Source organism: Tripterygium wilfordii, chromosome 16 (genome assembly GCF_013401445.1).
Source record: "Tripterygium wilfordii isolate XIE 37 chromosome 16, ASM1340144v1, whole genome shotgun sequence".
In the NCBI taxonomy this organism is placed as follows: domain Eukaryota; kingdom Viridiplantae; phylum Streptophyta; class Magnoliopsida; order Celastrales; family Celastraceae; genus Tripterygium; species Tripterygium wilfordii.
Window position 1 is genome coordinate 10,136,188 of NC_052247.1, and position 18,149 is coordinate 10,154,336.

Consider the following 18,149-nt stretch of genomic DNA (forward strand, 5'->3'; position numbering starts at 1 on the left):
AAGCCTTAATTATTGGTCTAAAGCTGGCCAAAGAACTGGGAGTCACAAGTTTGAAGGTTTACTCAGATTCGCAGTTGATAGTAAATCAGTTTATTGGTTCTTATCAGGCCAAAGATCCGAAGATGACTTGTTATCTGGAGCTAGTAAAGGAACTGCAACTAGCGTTCGTGGAGTTCTCCGTAACTCAGATTCCACGAGCAGAGAATTCGTATGCGGATGCACTGGCCCACCTCGGGTCGTCAATCCAATCTAACCAGGAGCAGACGATTCCTCTGGTACACCTGAAGTGGCCGTCAATTAGCAATCAGAAAGAAGTAGAGAAGCAGAATGATTGTGAGATTCTTCCTGTTAGTTCAGACCAGACATGGATGACACCGTTTGTTCAATACTTGGTTGATGGTGTTCTGCCAGCAGAAAAGAATGAGTCTAGACGTTTGGTCGCTAAAGCTGCGCGGTATGCAGTACATGATGGGCAGCTATATAGAAGATCTTATTCAGGTCCTTTGTTGCGATGTGTAAATTCAGAACAAGCCCAGTATGTGTTGGCAGAATTGCATGAAGGAGAGTGTGGTAATCATTCTGGAGGAAGGAGTTTAACTCATCAAGCACTGACTACGGGGTATTATTGGCCGACTATGAGATCAGACGCAATTGACTATGTAAGGAGGTGCGATAAATGCCAGAGATTTGCTCAGATTCCACGCATGCCACCAGAAAAACTTACTCCTATCGTGGCACCTTGGCCCTTCATGAAATGGGGGATGGATATAGTTGGTCCTTTGCCCAAGGCATCCGGGCAACGGCAGTACTTTCTGGCCATGACTGATTATTTCACCAAATGGATTGAGGCTGAGTCTTACTCACTGATCAAAGACCTGGATGTGAAGAAGTTCGTCTGGAAGAATATTATATGCAGGTTTGGAGTGCCTAAAGAGATCGTGACGGATAACGGCCCACAGTTTGCAAGTCATAAGTTTCAGGAGTTCTGTGCGAATTGGGGAATCAAGGTAGATTTTGCGACGCCAAGGCATCCCCAATGTAATGGCCAAGCTGAAGCTTCCAATAAAACTTTGATCAGGACCCTGGAGAAGCGTCTGGAGAAAGCTAAAGGTGCTTGGGCTGATGAATTACCTGGAGTGTTGTGGTCTTACAGGACAACTTCACGAACGCCTACGGGGGAAACTCCTTTCTCTCTTGCATTTGGGTCTGAGGCCGTCATACCAGTTGAAGCTGGACTCCCATCTGCTAGGTTTCAGTGGGCTAATGAACAAAGGAATTGGCAGGAGTTGAATGATCAGCTGGATACTATTGATGAACTAAGAGATCAGGCGCTCACAAGAACAGCTGCATACCATGATAAAGTCTCAAAGTACTTCAACCAAAATGTTCGAACTCGAGCATTTCGAGAGGGAGATTATGTGCTCAGGAGAGTCTTTGAGAATACCAGAGAGCTAAACGCTGGGAAGCTGGGTCCGAACTGGGAAGGCCCATATTTGATCGACAGGGTACTAGGAAACGGCGCCTACAGACTACACAGGGAAAATGGAGAAGCGATCTTGCATCCTTGGAACGCCGTTCATCTAAAGTTGTACCATTTCTAAACACGCATGATTTTTTGTCTTTATATTGCTATAATTGTAGTTTAAATATTTCCTTTAGTATCTTTATATATTTAAATTTCTGTAGTTCATTATATGTGTTATTATATGAACTAATTTAAGCTTCGGAGTGTCGATGGGAGTCCCATCGACTACCTTTGATTGTTCTTTTGAGCGCAAGGATTGTAAAGCCCGAAAAAACAATGGACAGTCGTTTGTTCGGATGCCACAGCATGGGGACGCCATTGTACCAGATAAGTTTTCATGCTTTCTTAAATTTTACTGTTTTTACAAGTTTTACTGTTTTTACGAGTTTTATTACTTCAGTTTTGCAACGTATTATATTTGCAAAATATTTGAGGCATTAGAGAAAGAAATACTGATTTTATATATAAAAAAAAAAAAAGAAAGAAAAAAGAAAAAACATACATATAAAACATATGGTCTTTACGACCAAATGTTTAAGCTTTCGTTCATTTTATTTCTCGCTTCCTTAATCAAAACAGAAAGATTAAGGAGCGAGTCTTGGAGCTTAGCTATGTTCTGCTCCATAGCTTGCGATTCCGCAAGCTCTTCCAGTCGGAGCATGGCACAGCCAACGGTTTGCAGAGCTTTGGTAAGATCTGTGATCTGCTCCTCTTGGTCCTCCATGTCTTTTCTCATCTCTTTTATATCCTTCTCCATCTCGTTCATCGCCTCCTTTAGGTCGACGACGTACTGTGCAGGGTTTCGGCAATCAGGAGGAAGGAACGAACTTACGTCCCTATTGTCGTCAGAGTCAGATGGAGAGTTTACAGAGCTCTGAGAAGCAGCCATTTTTTGTAAAGACTGGGTGTAGTTATCTGGTCTGTAGGATAATTCCATGGCCAAAAGAGAATTAGCCTTTATATAGTTGTGAACCTTACCTTTTCATCTTCTCGAGAACACCCGAAATTAATTCTGCAATTAATTCTTTGTGGTAACCCAAGAGTCCAGATAAACTTTGCAACCGCAAAAATCTACACGAACATTTAAGATAGGAAAAGAAGTCTAAACGTATTTAAAATTCTAAAATCTCTAAATTCAGCGCATGTCATTAAACGCATTTATTACTGGGGGACAAAGGTTCATTCAGTATTAAAAATGTAGAAACATTGACTACGTATAATTACCGACGCCAAGACGTAACGTCGCCAAAGCAGCACCAAGACTTTTTGCGTTTCCTGACCAGAACAATGATACAAGGCACGGCTGATCAGACTCACCGTCAGTACTAGGCAACCCATATGAGCTTAGCCGGAACTGACAGTGTAGCCTGATCATCGGTACCAATATCACCAGATTCTCTTACCAACTCATCTTCAACCTTTACTCATCGAGTTGTTCTATCCTCCTTATATAGAACGCAATATTCTCACGGATTGAATTCTCTATCAAGTCCACCAATGGTGTTCTGAGACACGTGTTGATTTTTGTAAATTTTTGCCTGCCACTTGGCATACCTATTCAGTTCTTGGAGTTTGTTCAGTCAAGATTTTGTTACTCTGTTCGGAGATTCACCCTGCCATATTCTCTCCAGATGGAAATAATTGAGGCAACGCGTCCCACCTTGTTAGTTCTAGTTTCATTACACGTCATTATCCGTAGTTTCAATTGGACTTTTAGAGTTACGTTCTAACAGTCCAACTTAAACTGGGGGACAGAGTAAGGCTATTGACTCTAGATTGCTACCAGAGTAAGGTTATTTATTGTAGATTGCTATGATAGGATATTTAAACTAAAAGGAAATTGGAAATACTAAATTATTCCAACAATTATTGCAAATAACAAAAATTCAAAACCAAACAAGTTCAAATAGTTTCTGTTGTCACTTCAATCTCAAATGGCCTCCGAGGTAATGGGAGGATCCGCACGCGCGATATCCTCATCTGCATTTTCAGGCTCAGAAGTTGAAGCTTCAATCCTAGGAGTCGAAAGTACTTCAGCTGGAGCATTTTCTGTGACAGTACCAGGTATTGGCGATTCACGGGCCTCAATGGGCAGTTGTTCAACAGTGGGGATATCACTCTCTAGAGGCGCCAGGTCTTTTTCGATGATAGGTTCTCCAATTGCTTCTTCATTCACAACCCATCTTTTATTAGGCTGGTAGTTTTCAAGTACTACCACAGCCTTCTTGAGCATCAAGTCCACATCCCATTTTGGATGCTCATTCTTTTTGTACTGGGTTAGCAATCTGAACCTCTCTGCAGCTTGACCAACACCTCCCATGGCCCCTATCTTGATAAGGTAGTTTTCCTCCATCTTCTTGGCCATTTCAACCTTTTCTGCTGTCTTCATTGTCTGCGCCGCCAACGCTTTGTTTAACAGGTCTTTCTCTCTGGAAACATCACCAAGTTGGTCAGCCAGTTGGTGTACCTGGAATTCCAGTGTGTTCACTTTGGTCTCTGCACTCTCCAGTTGTTTGGTGACTCCTTCCCAGCAATCCTTGAAGTACTGAGCATCTCTGATTGCTTGGTCGATCCTTGACTCGAATTGAGTGGCTTTGTATGCATCGTCATGTATTTTCTTTTCCAATGCACTCAATGATTCAGTTGATTGCAGGAGCTGCTCATCTGCTTCTTTCAATTTCTCTTCCAATCTTGGGATTTGAGCAGACATTTGAGTATTCTTGTTCTTCTCCCCAATCAATTGATACTCTAAATCTTTTTGTGCAGACATGACATTGGCCAAGTTGTCTTCCAGCCCCTTTACCATGCCTTCTAGTCTCTCCCTTTCAGTCCTCTCTTTGCTCAAACTGCCAATGGCGTTCTCTCCAGACCTGAGTACTCCTTGGAGTGTCTGTTAAGAACACAACAAAGGTGGTATTAGTCATGTAAACTAATGACGATATACTGATACGTTCCTGAAACACTTACAGTAAAGCAATGAGCCACCGAGTAGTTGAACTGGCTAGGAAGAGGCATAGCATCCAATTTTTTGGCGTCCTCAGGGAAGACCATTTTCCTAATCCCAACGGGTGGAAGTACGGGAGCAGAAGAGACGGTCAAAGATTTGGGAATCCATATTGATATTTCTTCCATTTCACTTCCCGTGACGCTCAACCTTAGCCTAGGCTGAATATTCTCCCCACCTTGGGCAGTGTCCTCCACTTCTTGGTTACCCGCTGTCGCCAACTCAGTCCTAGATCTGCTTGCCATAGCTTCACTCCTGGCAACTTCTGATTCCGCGTTAGCATCAACGTAGCTGTCAGTTGTGGGGTCAAATTCTTCACGATTTTCGGTAGCCCGTGTCTCCACTAGTTCAGCAGTCTCTACCCTGGCTGTCCTAATGCTTGGTAACCTCCTAGTTAAAGGCATTGTGTCCCTTTCACTGTTGTCTGAATCATCATCCAGAACAATGGCAGCCGACGCACTCGCGGTGGTAATGATAAGACCACCTCCCCTACCTCTGGGTCCCGAGGCAATGGCGTCGTGAAGGAGTTTTCTGGGCATTTTCGTCCCATCGCTGACGTTAGCAGTCACCTTTTCAGTTGCTTTCTTCCCGTTGCCCCCAGTGCTTTTCGATTTTCCTTTGCCAGGAGGATCTTCTCTCTGTTTCATCCTTCTTTCAGGTATTTCCTCAGTTGATTTTCGTTTCTCTCCCGCTTTCTTGGCTTTGGACGTTTCTGCAGCACGCGTAGCTGCCTCGAAACCTCCACCCACCGTTTCCTGGCCCTGCTGATTTCTTTCAGCATCCTGCATCAGAGCTTCATACAGGTCGTCTGCATCGGTTATATCAGCAAAAAGTTCTCAAACATTTCGTCACCTGCACATATGATAAAATAAGACGAATACTTTGAGCATGTTTGTTTGTTCGTTTGGACAGTTGAAATGTACTTACTTATGTATCTCCAAAGAGATGTTTTCTCCAATTTGCGTGCTGTTAGAATGTTTTTTCTGGATCTTTTACGTGCTCCAAGATTGTAAAACTCTTCTACTCTTTGAAGCACTTCGGGGCTGCTTCTCCACTTGCTTAGCAAATTCTTTGATGCTGCAAAGAAACGGTGCATAAGATTCAGTAACAAGCATAAACAGATGAAGAAGGAATGGAACTTACTATTTCCTTCAACCCAGTTTAAAGGCAGATCCCTATGAAGCCCATATACCAAGGCGCCCCTAGCAAAGATATATCTATCTTTCCAGTCAACAATATGGTCGTTGGAGACGGTGTCAAGAATTAGCTCCTCCCTGTTTCTCCGACGAACCAGGCAATACCTTCCTGGACCACTTTCTTTGGCGTAATAAACCACCGCCAATTCGTTGATCCCGAATTCGAGGTTTTCTAGTTCAGCCAAGCACTGAATGCTCAACAAAATTCTGAGGCTGTTAGGCATCCATTGGCTTGGGCATATTTGCCAAATCCTACAAGCATCGGCAAGCAACCTTGGTATGGGGAATCTCAATCCTATGCTGAAGGACAATAGATAAAACGGCGTCCATCCAAGAACTTGAAAATCGACTCCCTCTGTGTCAGCTCCAGGTCTTATCTCAATGGATGAGTGGATTCTATATTTCTTTCGGTAGAAGTCCATATCACTTGCTGCCAAAGTCGATTTAGGGTTTAACCCTTTCGGTATTAACGGCCCTTCAATGTGGCCATTCCTCTCTGATCTTTCTCCTTCATTAACTGGTGCGCTGGTTCCGGCTCTATCGTCACCAGGTCCCTGACTCCCCGACCCAGACCATGAGTAGTTTACACTGGTTTCTTGTTCATCTCTGTTTTGATCGGCGAGAGTTCTACCGCTGCCGGATACTCTTTCATCCTCCGATTCTTGATCATGAGGCCGCATCATTCTATTAAATACAAACTCAGGGCAAGAGAGTGAGAATTACCTTCAATTGGTACGGTACGAGCGTCAATTGATGCCTTCCTTTCTTCCGTCTTCAGCAAATCTGAGCAATTTCTGTAAATTTCGGTTGAAAGTTTTTCTGAAAAACTAAGGGCACGATCTTTGAGTTTTAGTATTGTACGATTGTCCGTAATACCCTTGTGTTCATCATGGTGCACGCTTACCGAAACGTGCTCTCCAAGGAACGATGGCGGTAGCAATTCAAAATTTCAATGTGCACGTCAGACGCATTAAATGCTTGTCATGTTACGATTGACACGTGTCACGACCTCTATCTGCAACATTTTGATCTTGGCATAATGGCATTCATACAGTATTACTGTCACTATAAATACTGTTCATATATCTAATATTCTTTGGATTTATTGCAAATGGCAGTTGCAGAATAATAGTTGCAGTCCTTTCACTTTCCGTTTACATAGACCCTTGTACTACATTGAGTAAAACTCGTACTTACAAAGTCGCCATCAAGTGTTCTTTTTACAGGTGTTAGTCATCGCCTCTGAATACAAATCGGTTACATCGAATGGCTAGCATTCTAGTGCCAATTCAGGCCACGGCAATAGCTTCACCTCAGTCATTATGCTAGCGCCAATACAGGCCACAGCTATGACTCCAAAATAGCTTCTACGCTAACGCCCACGCTGGCTATGTGCAACCTCAAACAAACGAGGTTGTATACCTTGTCACCCTCAAACAAACGAGGGTGTCCCCTGTACAGCTTCGAACAAAGAAGTTGTATCTCACCAGCATCAGTGAATAACATTATACTAGGAAATTCGTTACGCAAACTCTCCAAGATGAATTTGTTTTCATGCTTAGAGAGTGGGGGACAATTGTAGGTGCCAAAAATGGTATGGCCCCGCCTGGTCCCATATCGACAAGATGAGCTGGATTGTCTAGGCCCCCAGGTTAACTATCACAGTTAGGCCCGAGACTAAAAAGCCAATCTTTGGGTCCATATACAATCTTTACATTACTTGCTACGTAATATAAACAGTATTCTGACACCAAAACTGTCATATTCTCTGACACTTATCTACAGGATCTTTATAGCTTTATAGACTGGTCACTTTATTATGATCCTTCCTTAGCATGATGGAACTAGGTGTCAAAGCATCCGCAGGTGTTGCCGACCCAGTACAGTCGCCAGAACATAGTAATGGCGACACCACCTATAAGCGCCATTACTCGGACTACATCACTCATAAAGCAGTTCTTGTCAGTCTAATCTACAGCCGATATTTACAGGTGTGACTGGCTCACATCCTTAGGTATGGCTTTCTTTCATATACGTATCTATTCATTAAATACCGCCTACAAAACTTCCATACTATCATCGACACCTGTCTTAACTATGACATATTGTTACTTTACCGCTTACCCTGACACAACCGGGATAGTAGACTTTTTATACACTTCCTTCATACAATTTGGTCCAATGATATAACTGGAATGGATACACAATTCCCGGGGTCGATCCTCATTCTCTATTAAGACCCCCCTCTTTTCATATATAAAGGGGGGGAGAGCGTTCTTCAAAAGGACCCCCGAGAAAACAGAACAAAAACACTTTCTACCAATTCCAGAAAAGACCTACTCAGACAAAACACCTAAGACTATAGCTGGTCTTCCATCTCCGACAAGTACTAACTTGATCGTCGGAGCCTCCACGACCGGCACCCCCCGAGCCGGTTAAGGAGCTTTCACGGTTTGCCTTGTTGTGAAACTTGCAGGATCCAAGGCTGCAAACGGACCCCACAGAAAGAAAGATTGACCTTTCAACTATTGTAGAAATCGGCTCCTACCGACAGCTAAAGCAAAAAGAAACAAACAGAATATTCGAGTGAGAGATGAATCCAGTGAAAGCTGGTATTTTACATAATCAATTACAAAGAACATAATTGCAAGATCAAACGTGAATGCTATAAAGAAAAAAATATTATATACCAAAGTGAGGAAAGGGGATGAAAGGGAAAAAAAAAATTTCTTCCCATTGAACACATTAGAATTGCTATCAGAATCACTTTTGTATATCCTCAAAATACATCAAAAACAACTTATATGGAGGAGGTGAAACAGATAACTTCCTTCTCTCAGACTGCCCCATGAACAATTGAAAGCTAGAACAGAGAAAACAGAGCGTAATCTTCAGCAATCCTCCACATCACTATACAATTAAATCAAATCTCATTGTGATTCAATTTGTTTTCTTTCCTTCCATAAAAGCTTTAAAAAAAGAAAGAAAAAAAAGCATAAAACTCAGAATAGAAATTTAAGAAAACAGAGTTGAACCAAGAATGGTTGGTGCCATCGAAGTGAATCATAACTTATTGGCTCTGGATCGCTTCTTTGCTTCACTATAAAGCACCACACCCATTATTGTAATTCCAAATCCTGCCATTCTACCGTTACCGGATTCCTAAATATCAAAACAGCTGCCACAGCCGCCTTGGCATTGCCCAGCACTTGCAAAGTCAGGGCACTTGTGTGTTTTGTCACCAAAAAATTTGTCAAATTTACCAAATACGCCACCGTAGCATTTCCGAGCAATAGAAAAATAATAAACGGATCTTCCTTGGCCTTCTCAATTGTGAATGCAGCAATATTTCCTTCAATATAGAGGGTAAACGGAATCAGAATCAAAGCGGCCATAGGTGCCATATAGAGCAATAGATTCATTGAATGCAGCTTCTCTGCCTCCGATGTTAACAGTATCCTCGCAAATATCTTGCATTCTTTACTGCTTTGATTTAGTACTGTACAATTGTTCTAGTTTCGATCTTGTTATTGGTTTAGTTAATTCTTGTGTGCTTTATCAGTGAGTTCGATTTTAGCACAACACGAAGCCTAAAGAGTAAACACCAAAAGCAAAAGTCATTACTCCCCTTTTAGCCAAAAAAACCCAAATGTACCAATAATCATGTCTTGTTTCAAACATTATCCCAAACCAAACGCTCCCGACCTTTCACCACTTTTCTCTCTTTTATTTGGACAAAAAAAGTGCGCACTTAATTTCCTCATCAATTGTGAAAATTACAAAGAATAGGTAGCTTCTTCAGTACTTGTTTCCCATGAAGAACACACATTGGAGGCTACTGAGTTGGAGGGAATGAAATGGAGAGCATGGTATTAGCACTTTGTGAAGCTTCCACAAGTTTTCTTGAACGTTGACGCCCTCTATGCATATGCCTCTCACAGTACTTGTGATCTGGGAGAGCTTCTTTGCTGCACCTCCATTTCTTTCCATCAGTTCTTCTACATCTCCCTGGCTCAGCATCACTCCCACAAACTGAACCCACCATACAACAAACAATAAACCCATATCAAATCTCTTCTAATAAGAGAATTCATGAGCAATTAGAGATTTTTTTTAAGGTTCTTACACCCAAATAATTGCTGGTACAAGGCTGCATTGGGACAGTTTAGAGAGTTAGCAACACTTTTCCAAATAGGAACAAGAAGATGGTGTGGTACGGGGGATCCAGCTTCAATGTAGTTGTAGATAAGTGATTGCAACTTTAGCTCCTGCCATTGAAGTATTGTGAACCCACATGATTTTGGGATTATTCCAGCTGGTGTCTGATAATCAGAGCCACGTCCAAGCTCAAGTGCTGCCCCAGTTTGAGGAGAATTTGCAATTCGATTGCACCCATTGGCCTCCAAGTCCCAATTTGTTGCTCTGATTCCTATTAAAGAACCAAATTGAATTGCAAAGCCTTACTTAAAGACAAAGAAATTAGATCATGTAAAGGTATACCAGAGTTAGCCATTCGAGCAATCTTGTGAGGTGGAACATGAAAATCCATGTCTATATTTGCATCCAGGGAAAACAATCAGTGCAGAGCAGAGCAGAACAGAACGGAACAGAGCGAGTCACTCCGAATGAAAGCAGAGGGCAAATTTTTTTGAGCGTTGTCTGAAGATGTGTGTTGTGTTAAGGAAAAAAACAAAAGTGGTTCACGTTTCAGACCAGCAATGCAGTAGTATGGTCTAATGATATACGTGGCCATTTTAGAAGAAGACAACGGAGATTAAAGTCAGTCTCTGCAAGTCTTCTGACACCATATCAGGTCTTGCTTCAGCTTTTTGTTTGCAGGTGGTGAAAACTAGACAGTCCTGCTCCTGCATGCGTTGGCTTTATTGCCTGTATAGAGTATTAAAGATATCCCATTTCGAATCACTCTGGGCTAATACATTCAGCTTTTACTCCGTTTAAGGCCTAAAATCTGGTGTAACTACAGAGGCACAGCGGGTGTTTGTTAAAATGCCTCAACGACCTCCATCAAATGCATGGTCGCATACTTATTCTAAATAATTGGTATCTAGAATGGTTAGGGACAAATACAGCATACTGTATCAAATGGATACAAATGTCATAGTATTAGACAACCGACAATGAATAAAACATTGATTAGCTTCACGTAAGGTGATCCATGGAAGCACTGAAAATTATTTAGCTACGGCCACTGACAGCTTGTAAATGGAAAGTAATTGCACTTCTCTTTTCTCTTATTTTGTGCAGTTCAGTTGAGGTGTTTGCTTCCCTTTTATTGCAGTAGTTTTCCTTTCGTACCCGTTTAGAGGTTGTGTTGCTTTTCTAATGGTGATACTCGTGTAGTTGTGATAGAATTCGTTCCATTTTACTTTATTACGAGTGTTATAATAATGTTGCAGAATCAGCAAAACATAAAAGGTGTATTTGGATCAAGAAATTTGGGGAAGAGAAAAGAAAGGAAAGTGAGTTTTCTTTCAAAATAAGAATAAATTAATAAATTAAACTAATTTTTTCCCTATATGAAGGAAAAATATTTTCCCTTCTATCCTCCTCTCCTCTTCATTCCATTCCCTTCTCCCAAATCTCTCAATCCAAACACATTCTAAAACAACTAGATTTGTTGAAGCCTGGTGGAGTCGTAAACCCTAAACGTCTGACTCGCTGAGTGAAAGTTTGTTTTTGTCCAAGAATGGTTAGTCAAGTATTATGGAACTTGTGGGATAAGTAAATAAAAATCAAACACACCAGAATAACGAGGAAAACCCAACAGGGAAAAATCTCGAGTCTCTCAATCGACCAACCTTAGAAACAATCCACTATATGAATAAAGATTACAAAGGATCTAACCCTAAGATACCTTAGTATATCAACTATCTAGTGTATGTTTCCTAAGAAACATCAATTACGTTAGCTGTTCAAATTCTGGCCACAATCAAAGCATCCATGTTGAAAAGAAATTGTTTGATACGCCACCAAGTGATCCACTCCACCAAGAGTTGTCTCACGCCAGGATTCTTCTTCAACTATCAAAACATATGAAACAAATAACTTCGAAGCTTGAAATAAACTGCTTTGTATTTGTACACTGACTTCGGTAACTTTGAAAATCTTAGACGACAAGTATATATAACTCCCCAGGAACCCTAATTGCCTTATACTTTAAATCATCTTCTGAGATCCAAGTTTCTTAAGATGTCTTCAATCACACAACCTAATATTAAGAACCTTCCTTAAAATGAAACTATGAAACTTACTATACAAGTATTCTTTCAATTAAAACCTAGGCGGAGTGTTTCTAATTCAAGATAACTCTACTCTAGTCTTTTACAGAAGTCGCAATAGCCCATCCAATCCATGTCAACGCTGAATTGGAATACTTAGACCATGTTTGCCCTTATTCGGAGCACAGTTACTAAACTCTACATCAAGTCACTTGAAACTGTCTAGTAGGATAGACTATTTCAGGATACATCACTGCACAAAAATAAGTAGAAAAATTAGCAAGGCATAAATATAATAATTAATGATCACACGATGTTTAACACTCAAACTGTCATTATTAGTAGAGGTAAAAACCCTAACACTGAGAATAGCTCGCAGAGAAGAAGCACATGTATTGGACTCTATATTGGACTGGCAATAGCTCGCAGGCTTTCCATGTTCATACTCTCCGGGGTTACTCCATCTTCAAGCTTCCAGTCAAAAGAGTTGATGAGTGAACCCAACACTAGATGTAGAAGCCGTGTAGCCAATGGCAGTCCTGGACACATTCGCCGTCCAGCACCAAGTGGTATAAGTTCAAAATGTTGGCCTCTTATATCAATTTCTGACCCCAAGAACCTCTCCGGCACAAATGAGTTAGGGTCCTCCTTCCATACATTAAGGTCTCTGCCAATAGCCCATGCATTAACCAGCACCAGTGCATCCTTTGGAACCATGTAGCCTGCTATCTCTACATCTTCAGCAGCTTTGCGAGGGAGCAATAGCGGACCAGGTGGGTGCAATCGCAAGGTTTCTTTGATGATTGCCTGCAAGTACGGTAGTCTAGCCGTGTCTGATTCTTGCAGTTGGTTGCCTCTCCCAATTGTCTGCTCCAACTCAGCCTGTGCCTTTGATAAAGTCTTTGGGTTGGAAAGTAGTTCTTTCATTGCTGATTCTATTGTGCTTGATGTTGTATCAGTCCCCGCGACGAATAGCGCCTATTTCATAAATCATAACTACATAAGTAACATTTATCAATTGTATTGACATATATATATGCAAGACACCAGAGCTGATGAACAATTGTGTGAGGGAAAAACATATTACCAGAAACAAGTGTTTGATATGACTCCTATCAAAATCCTCACTACCATCCTCACATATGTCCAGAAGTGTATCCAACACATCGTTGCTTGAGATAAAACTATTCATCTCTCTTAGCTTCAATCGTTCGTTGATTATCTGATCAAAGAGTTCAAGTATCTTCCCCAAATGAACAGTCATGCGACGCCTTATACCTTGCGGGTCTAACTTTCTGAGAAGAGGAAAATAATCCGCCAAGTTGGGTTTACTTGCCTCTTCCATGATTTTCTTGGTAATCTCCTTGAATTCCCGTGCAGTGTCAGAATTTGAATCAGCCAAATCCACTGAAAAAATCGTATTGGACAATGAATTAATCGTCGTTCTAAAAACAGCTTGTCCAATATCTACTGGTTTACAGGCCAAGCAATTTTCTTTAACAAAAGCAAGGAGTTCTCGGACTTTCTTTTGCCTGAGTTCTTGATTAGCATCAAGTCTTTTGCTAGCAAATATGTACAAGCGACATATTTTTCGATGGATTCTCCATTCGGTCGAAACTGGTAGCCAAGGCAGCCCTGTATTTTCATGTCCATGGACTCGGACAGCTTCGATAACAGTCCTGTCAGCGAAGGCGAGGTCATACTTTTGGAGGGCTTCCTTGGCCATGGATGCAGAAGAAAAGACTACAGTGGTTACTTGGCCTAGTTTTAGATTCATTATAGGACCATGAATGTTGGCCAACTTGGCCAGGCACTTGAAGGGTTTGTCACCAAGAAGGTCAAGAAGGTTTCCTACTACTGGCAAAGCAACTGGACCTGGTGGAAGCCTCGCTGAACTTATTCTGTTTCCTAGTACTCTAGCTATCATTTGGAAGGCTTTAACCAGAGCCAAAGTAAAGAGAAGGAATAGTATACAAGTAATGAAGAACTCCATCTCTCTCAACCTGTCTAGTGACTTCACTGCCTGTGCATGACATAGAAAAATACCACTAACTATGGCATATATATTCATAACAATGATTCCTTTATTACGTATAAACTTCCAAACAAACATTGCATGATTTCCATCGCCTTCATAATTGAAGTATCTAGCCTAGATCTGCCTCAGGTTGTTTGTTTCCAGTTTTTGCTTTTAATACTCCGAATGATCCACCATATACATGTCATTTCTTAGGTAACAAGATGGGGACGGTGGTCCACATGCATGCTCTGGCCTCAGCGGCCCCTAACGTTTCTATTGGAAGTATTCACCCAGGGGGGCGGCCGAACCCCCTTAATTTTACTTCTAAATTATATATGAAATTTTTTTTTTATTAGCACATCCTCTCACGTTAGATCAATGTATCAGTAGATGATGTGGACATTTTAATAGGCCCAAAATAATACGGGTGCTAGGAAAGATTTTTTTTTTTTTCTATAATTTTCTTTTCAAACAATAATATAAAGCAAAATCTCATCCATTCTTCATCGTCTCTTTGATCACTTTCTTTTTCTTCACCATAGCTCACTTGTTTACAGACTCATAACATTAGTTTTAACCTAACTGTCGCAACTGCAATTGTAAAGAAAGCTTTTTCAATTATGAATGGATCAATGATTGTCTAGCTACAAGCATCTATTGAGAAAGAAGTATTTAATCAAATTCCTAATTGAGTTATTATGCAATATTACAAAACATGAGAACCCGTTGATTACAATTGTAATCCTTGAACAATTTACGGATATATTTTTTTACAATGCAACATTTCCTTTTTGGATTTGTGTTTTTTTTAACAATAAGATATAAATAATTTAAAAAAAAAATCAGGGATATTGCCCCCGTCCCCAACCACTTATTCGCCCTCACAAACATGCTTTCGCCCAATATATAGCAATGATGATGACACGATAACTTGGATATGCAGCCAATATCTTGCATCTTTGGTTTTTGTCAAATCGAAATTCAAGCTCCCTTCTCAGATAGTTCTATCTGTGAAGTTTTGGCTTAAAAGAGTTGTTGTCAGGTGCCGTCAGGATGGGTGATTTAGCTGTCGGGATGGGTATGCTGGAAAAACTCATATGAAGTACTAGCCATCCAGACGGGCTAAGTAGCAGTTGGGGCGGATGTTGTAGATTAGATCTGTAACTTACTGGACAGACCTTATAAATAGGTTTTATTTGTAGGGTTTTTAAGAGGGCTGACTTGAAAGAGTTGTTTTGAATTGTAAACACTGGGAGAGTGTTATCTAGAGTGAGAGAGAGGGATTTGGGTTAGTTTTAGTGGAATTCTTCGTTGTTCTTCGCCCGATGACTAGGCAAGTTGTTCTGAACCTCGTTAAATCTTGTGTCTTCTTTCTCTCTTTTGTTTTCGCAATTTTCTATATTCGAGTTTTTTGTTTCGTTAATTCACAACAATAGGTATTAGAGCTCAGGTTCAACGACCCTTGCAAAATTCTAGATAGAAAAGTTTGATAGATAGAATAGTTTTAGTTTGTGGCATGTCAAGATGCGTGCACTTTTGCGACAACACGATTTGACAAAGATTTTGAATGCAGAAGAGGCAACCAAGCTACCCAAAGAAAAGGCAGTAGATATGGAGGAGAAGGCACATAGTGAGATTTAGTTATCTTTTGCGAATGTAGTGCTCAGGGAGGTAGCAGACGAAGAAACAGGCCAGGGGTTGTGGGACAAACTAGAAAGCTTGACAAACCGGTCGTATCTGAAACAATGGTTGTATACTCTCAAGATGGGCTATGTATGTCAATACAATAACACCTTGATAATTTTAATCGAATTATCATGGACCCGAAGAACGTTGATGACAAGGTCGAGGAGGAGGATCAAACTCTTATTCTTTTGTGTTCTCTACTAATCTTCTTGGTTCAACCCCAGCTTGTAGTTGAAGGTATAATGTCTGCAAAAGAATTCTTTGAGGTTAACAGATAGGATGCTTTGGCTGGTGTTGGTGTTCCACACAGAGCATCCTGTTTGTTACCCTCAAAGAATTCTGCAGACATTATACCTTCAACTACAAGCTGGGTAGCATTCAACCCTTAGAGTTACATGTTCGATTTTTTAGCAGGCCATAAATTTATGTCATATAAAAATTAAAAAGGAAAAAACAATCGATTCAAAATCATGATCACAAGTTCATAACTGAGTTAGAGCATCTGCAACGCAGGATGCAAATGGATAACAAAATGGCTTAATTGTCATTTTGTTCTTCCAAATCTCAAAGTCAATGCTCCAACCTAGTAACAAATCGGGTAATCAAATTTAGAGATTCACATTTTTGGATGTAAGAATTGATTCAACTGAGAGAGAAAATTGAGAGAGACAAAATTTACTACCAAAGGACAAATAGCCGTTAGAAGGCTGGATGTTGTTCTTAGAAATCGGAGGCGATGAAGTCTTCAAGGTTGTAGATGACGATGATGTAGAGAGAACATCTAGGGCATCGAGTGAATAGATACATGTAAGCTTGTGATTCCTCGTTCCACTATTAATCATTTAATTTTTGGAGAGTTATTTTTAATATTGAGGATGAACTTCCTATAATGGGCTAATTTAGTGAAAAATAATAACTCATTTGGTTATTTGGATTGCTGTAGGTGAATTTATTGGGAAATTAACTAACAGAGTATTGTACCGATACACAAATGAGTGTTTTGATCAGTGTTTTAAATATCGATACAGGAATAATACCAATCAAGTAATTGGTATGCGGTATAATCAGTTCAACCAATTGAGCGGCACAGATATAATATATATATATATATATATATATATATATATATATATATATATATTGCAACAAATTAGAGTAATCAAAATCATGTTGCGTTAGTGGTTAATTTTAAGTTGAATCGTACCAGTGAGGTATCCAATTAACATAGATATTGTAAGAGCATCCACAATGGTGTGATATTTAACATTGTTAACAACATTTTGTGGATAAATATAGTGCTATACTATCACAATGGGCATAATAGAGTGTATTTTAAGTACTTGAAATGTTACTTTTTTGATAAGTATAGCGCTACATGTACACAATGGATGAAAAATGACACTTGAAAATTTAGTTGTGGAAAAAGGATACTTGAGAGTTGGAGTATATATATAGTTGATAAATAGTGAAGAGAGATGATGAAAAGGAAGAGAGAGGTGATGAAAAAGAAGAGAGTGAAGATTAAAAGGAAAAGAGAGGTGATGAAAAGGAAGAGAGAGAAGATAAAAAGGAAGAGAGATGATGAAAAGGAAGAAAGAGAAAATAGAGAAAATGATAATAGAGTGTTGAAATTTATGGAGTGTTGATGAATAATGTTTATTGTGGGACCCACTCATCCAATTGAATTGTGCCACATAAGAGAGAGGAGAAGAGAGAGAATGATTTTGAAGTGCTGTATTATATGATTACCATTGTGGATGCTCTAAGGGTCCACTTGGTGAACAATTTTAAAAGTACCATATATGCTACTTTAAATAGTACCATATATGCTGTATGAAATGCTAAGACTGTTTCGTTCAATTTGGACTATGCTAGAAACCTCTATAATATGACTCCCATAAGTTCCTCAAATCTATGTGACATTAAAATAACCATTGATTAAAAACATATATGTATGAATCACTTCACATCCAACACTCCATATTAAATGGGGATCACTTTTTGAGGGTCTCAAACATTATCCAGTTCAATTTATATGGATAGCATATATGTTGTTTAAAATGTTGTGACAAATTACGTACAGGGATACTATGCATTTAATCTTAAACAAAAACAATTAAATCTATACTTGTTGCAACTCAAGTAATTCTTGCACAATCTTACAAAATATATTATATATTTAAAATAAAATCAAAATTAATCAAAATTTTTTAAAACTACACATGTCAAATTTATATTTATATTTATAATAATAATATTGTGATTAATAATATTTCAAAATATTAATCAAAAAATTATTGAATTATTGAAAGTAATAATAAAAAAGGATAGATGAGAGTATTTTAGATAAATTAATGAAAAGAGTGTGATATTTTTATAAAACATGCTACAAATATTTGAAATAATTCGTAAATCACCATTTCAATAGTCACCAAATTATTGTTACTTTATGCTATTTGTTATTTTATGCTGGTTTAGA

General features: G+C 39.6%; 2 protein-coding genes and 1 pseudogene across 2 annotated transcripts; all 3 read right to left on the reverse strand.

Moving 5' to 3' along the window:
* Positions 1-8,788: 8,788 nt before the first annotated feature.
* LOC119980780 lies at positions 8,789-9,790 on the reverse strand (annotated as a pseudogene).
* On the reverse strand, positions 9,781-10,522 carry LOC119980244 (growth-regulating factor 10-like). The gene is made up of 2 exons (XM_038822869.1): positions 10,226-10,522; positions 9,781-10,154 (listed from the first exon to the last, which is right to left on the reverse strand). Exons 1-2 carry the CDS (start codon positions 10,272-10,274, stop codon positions 9,826-9,828), a joined length of 378 nt encoding a protein of 125 aa, XP_038678797.1. The 5' UTR covers positions 10,275-10,522; the 3' UTR covers positions 9,781-9,825.
* A 1,844-nt stretch (positions 10,523-12,366) lies between these two features.
* On the reverse strand, positions 12,367-13,957 carry LOC119980781 (geraniol 8-hydroxylase-like). Its single transcript, XM_038823573.1, has 2 exons — positions 13,052-13,957; positions 12,367-12,942 (listed from the first exon to the last, which is right to left on the reverse strand). The coding sequence occupies exons 1-2, from the start codon at positions 13,955-13,957 to the stop codon at positions 12,367-12,369; spliced, it is 1,482 nt and encodes a 493-aa protein (XP_038679501.1).
* Between the last annotated feature and the right edge of the window lie 4,192 nt (positions 13,958-18,149).

What these genes read in the sequence shown, in the direction of transcription:
- LOC119980781 (XM_038823573.1), bottom strand. Translation starts at nt 13,957, where the DNA reads ATGGAGTTCTTCATTACTTGTATACTATTCCTTCTCTTTACTTTGGCT. An exon ending in ATATCAAACACTTGTTTCTG is followed by an intron (nt 12,943 to 13,051) that starts GTAATATGTTTT and finishes TTTATGAAATAG; the next exon opens with GCGCTATTCGTCGCGGGGAC.
- LOC119980244 (XM_038822869.1), bottom strand. Translation starts at nt 10,274, where the DNA reads ATGGATTTTCATGTTCCACCTCACAAGATTGCTCGAATGGCTAACTCT. An exon ending in TGCTCGAATGGCTAACTCTG is followed by an intron (nt 10,155 to 10,225) that starts GTATACCTTTAC and finishes GTTCTTTAATAG; the next exon opens with GAATCAGAGCAACAAATTGG.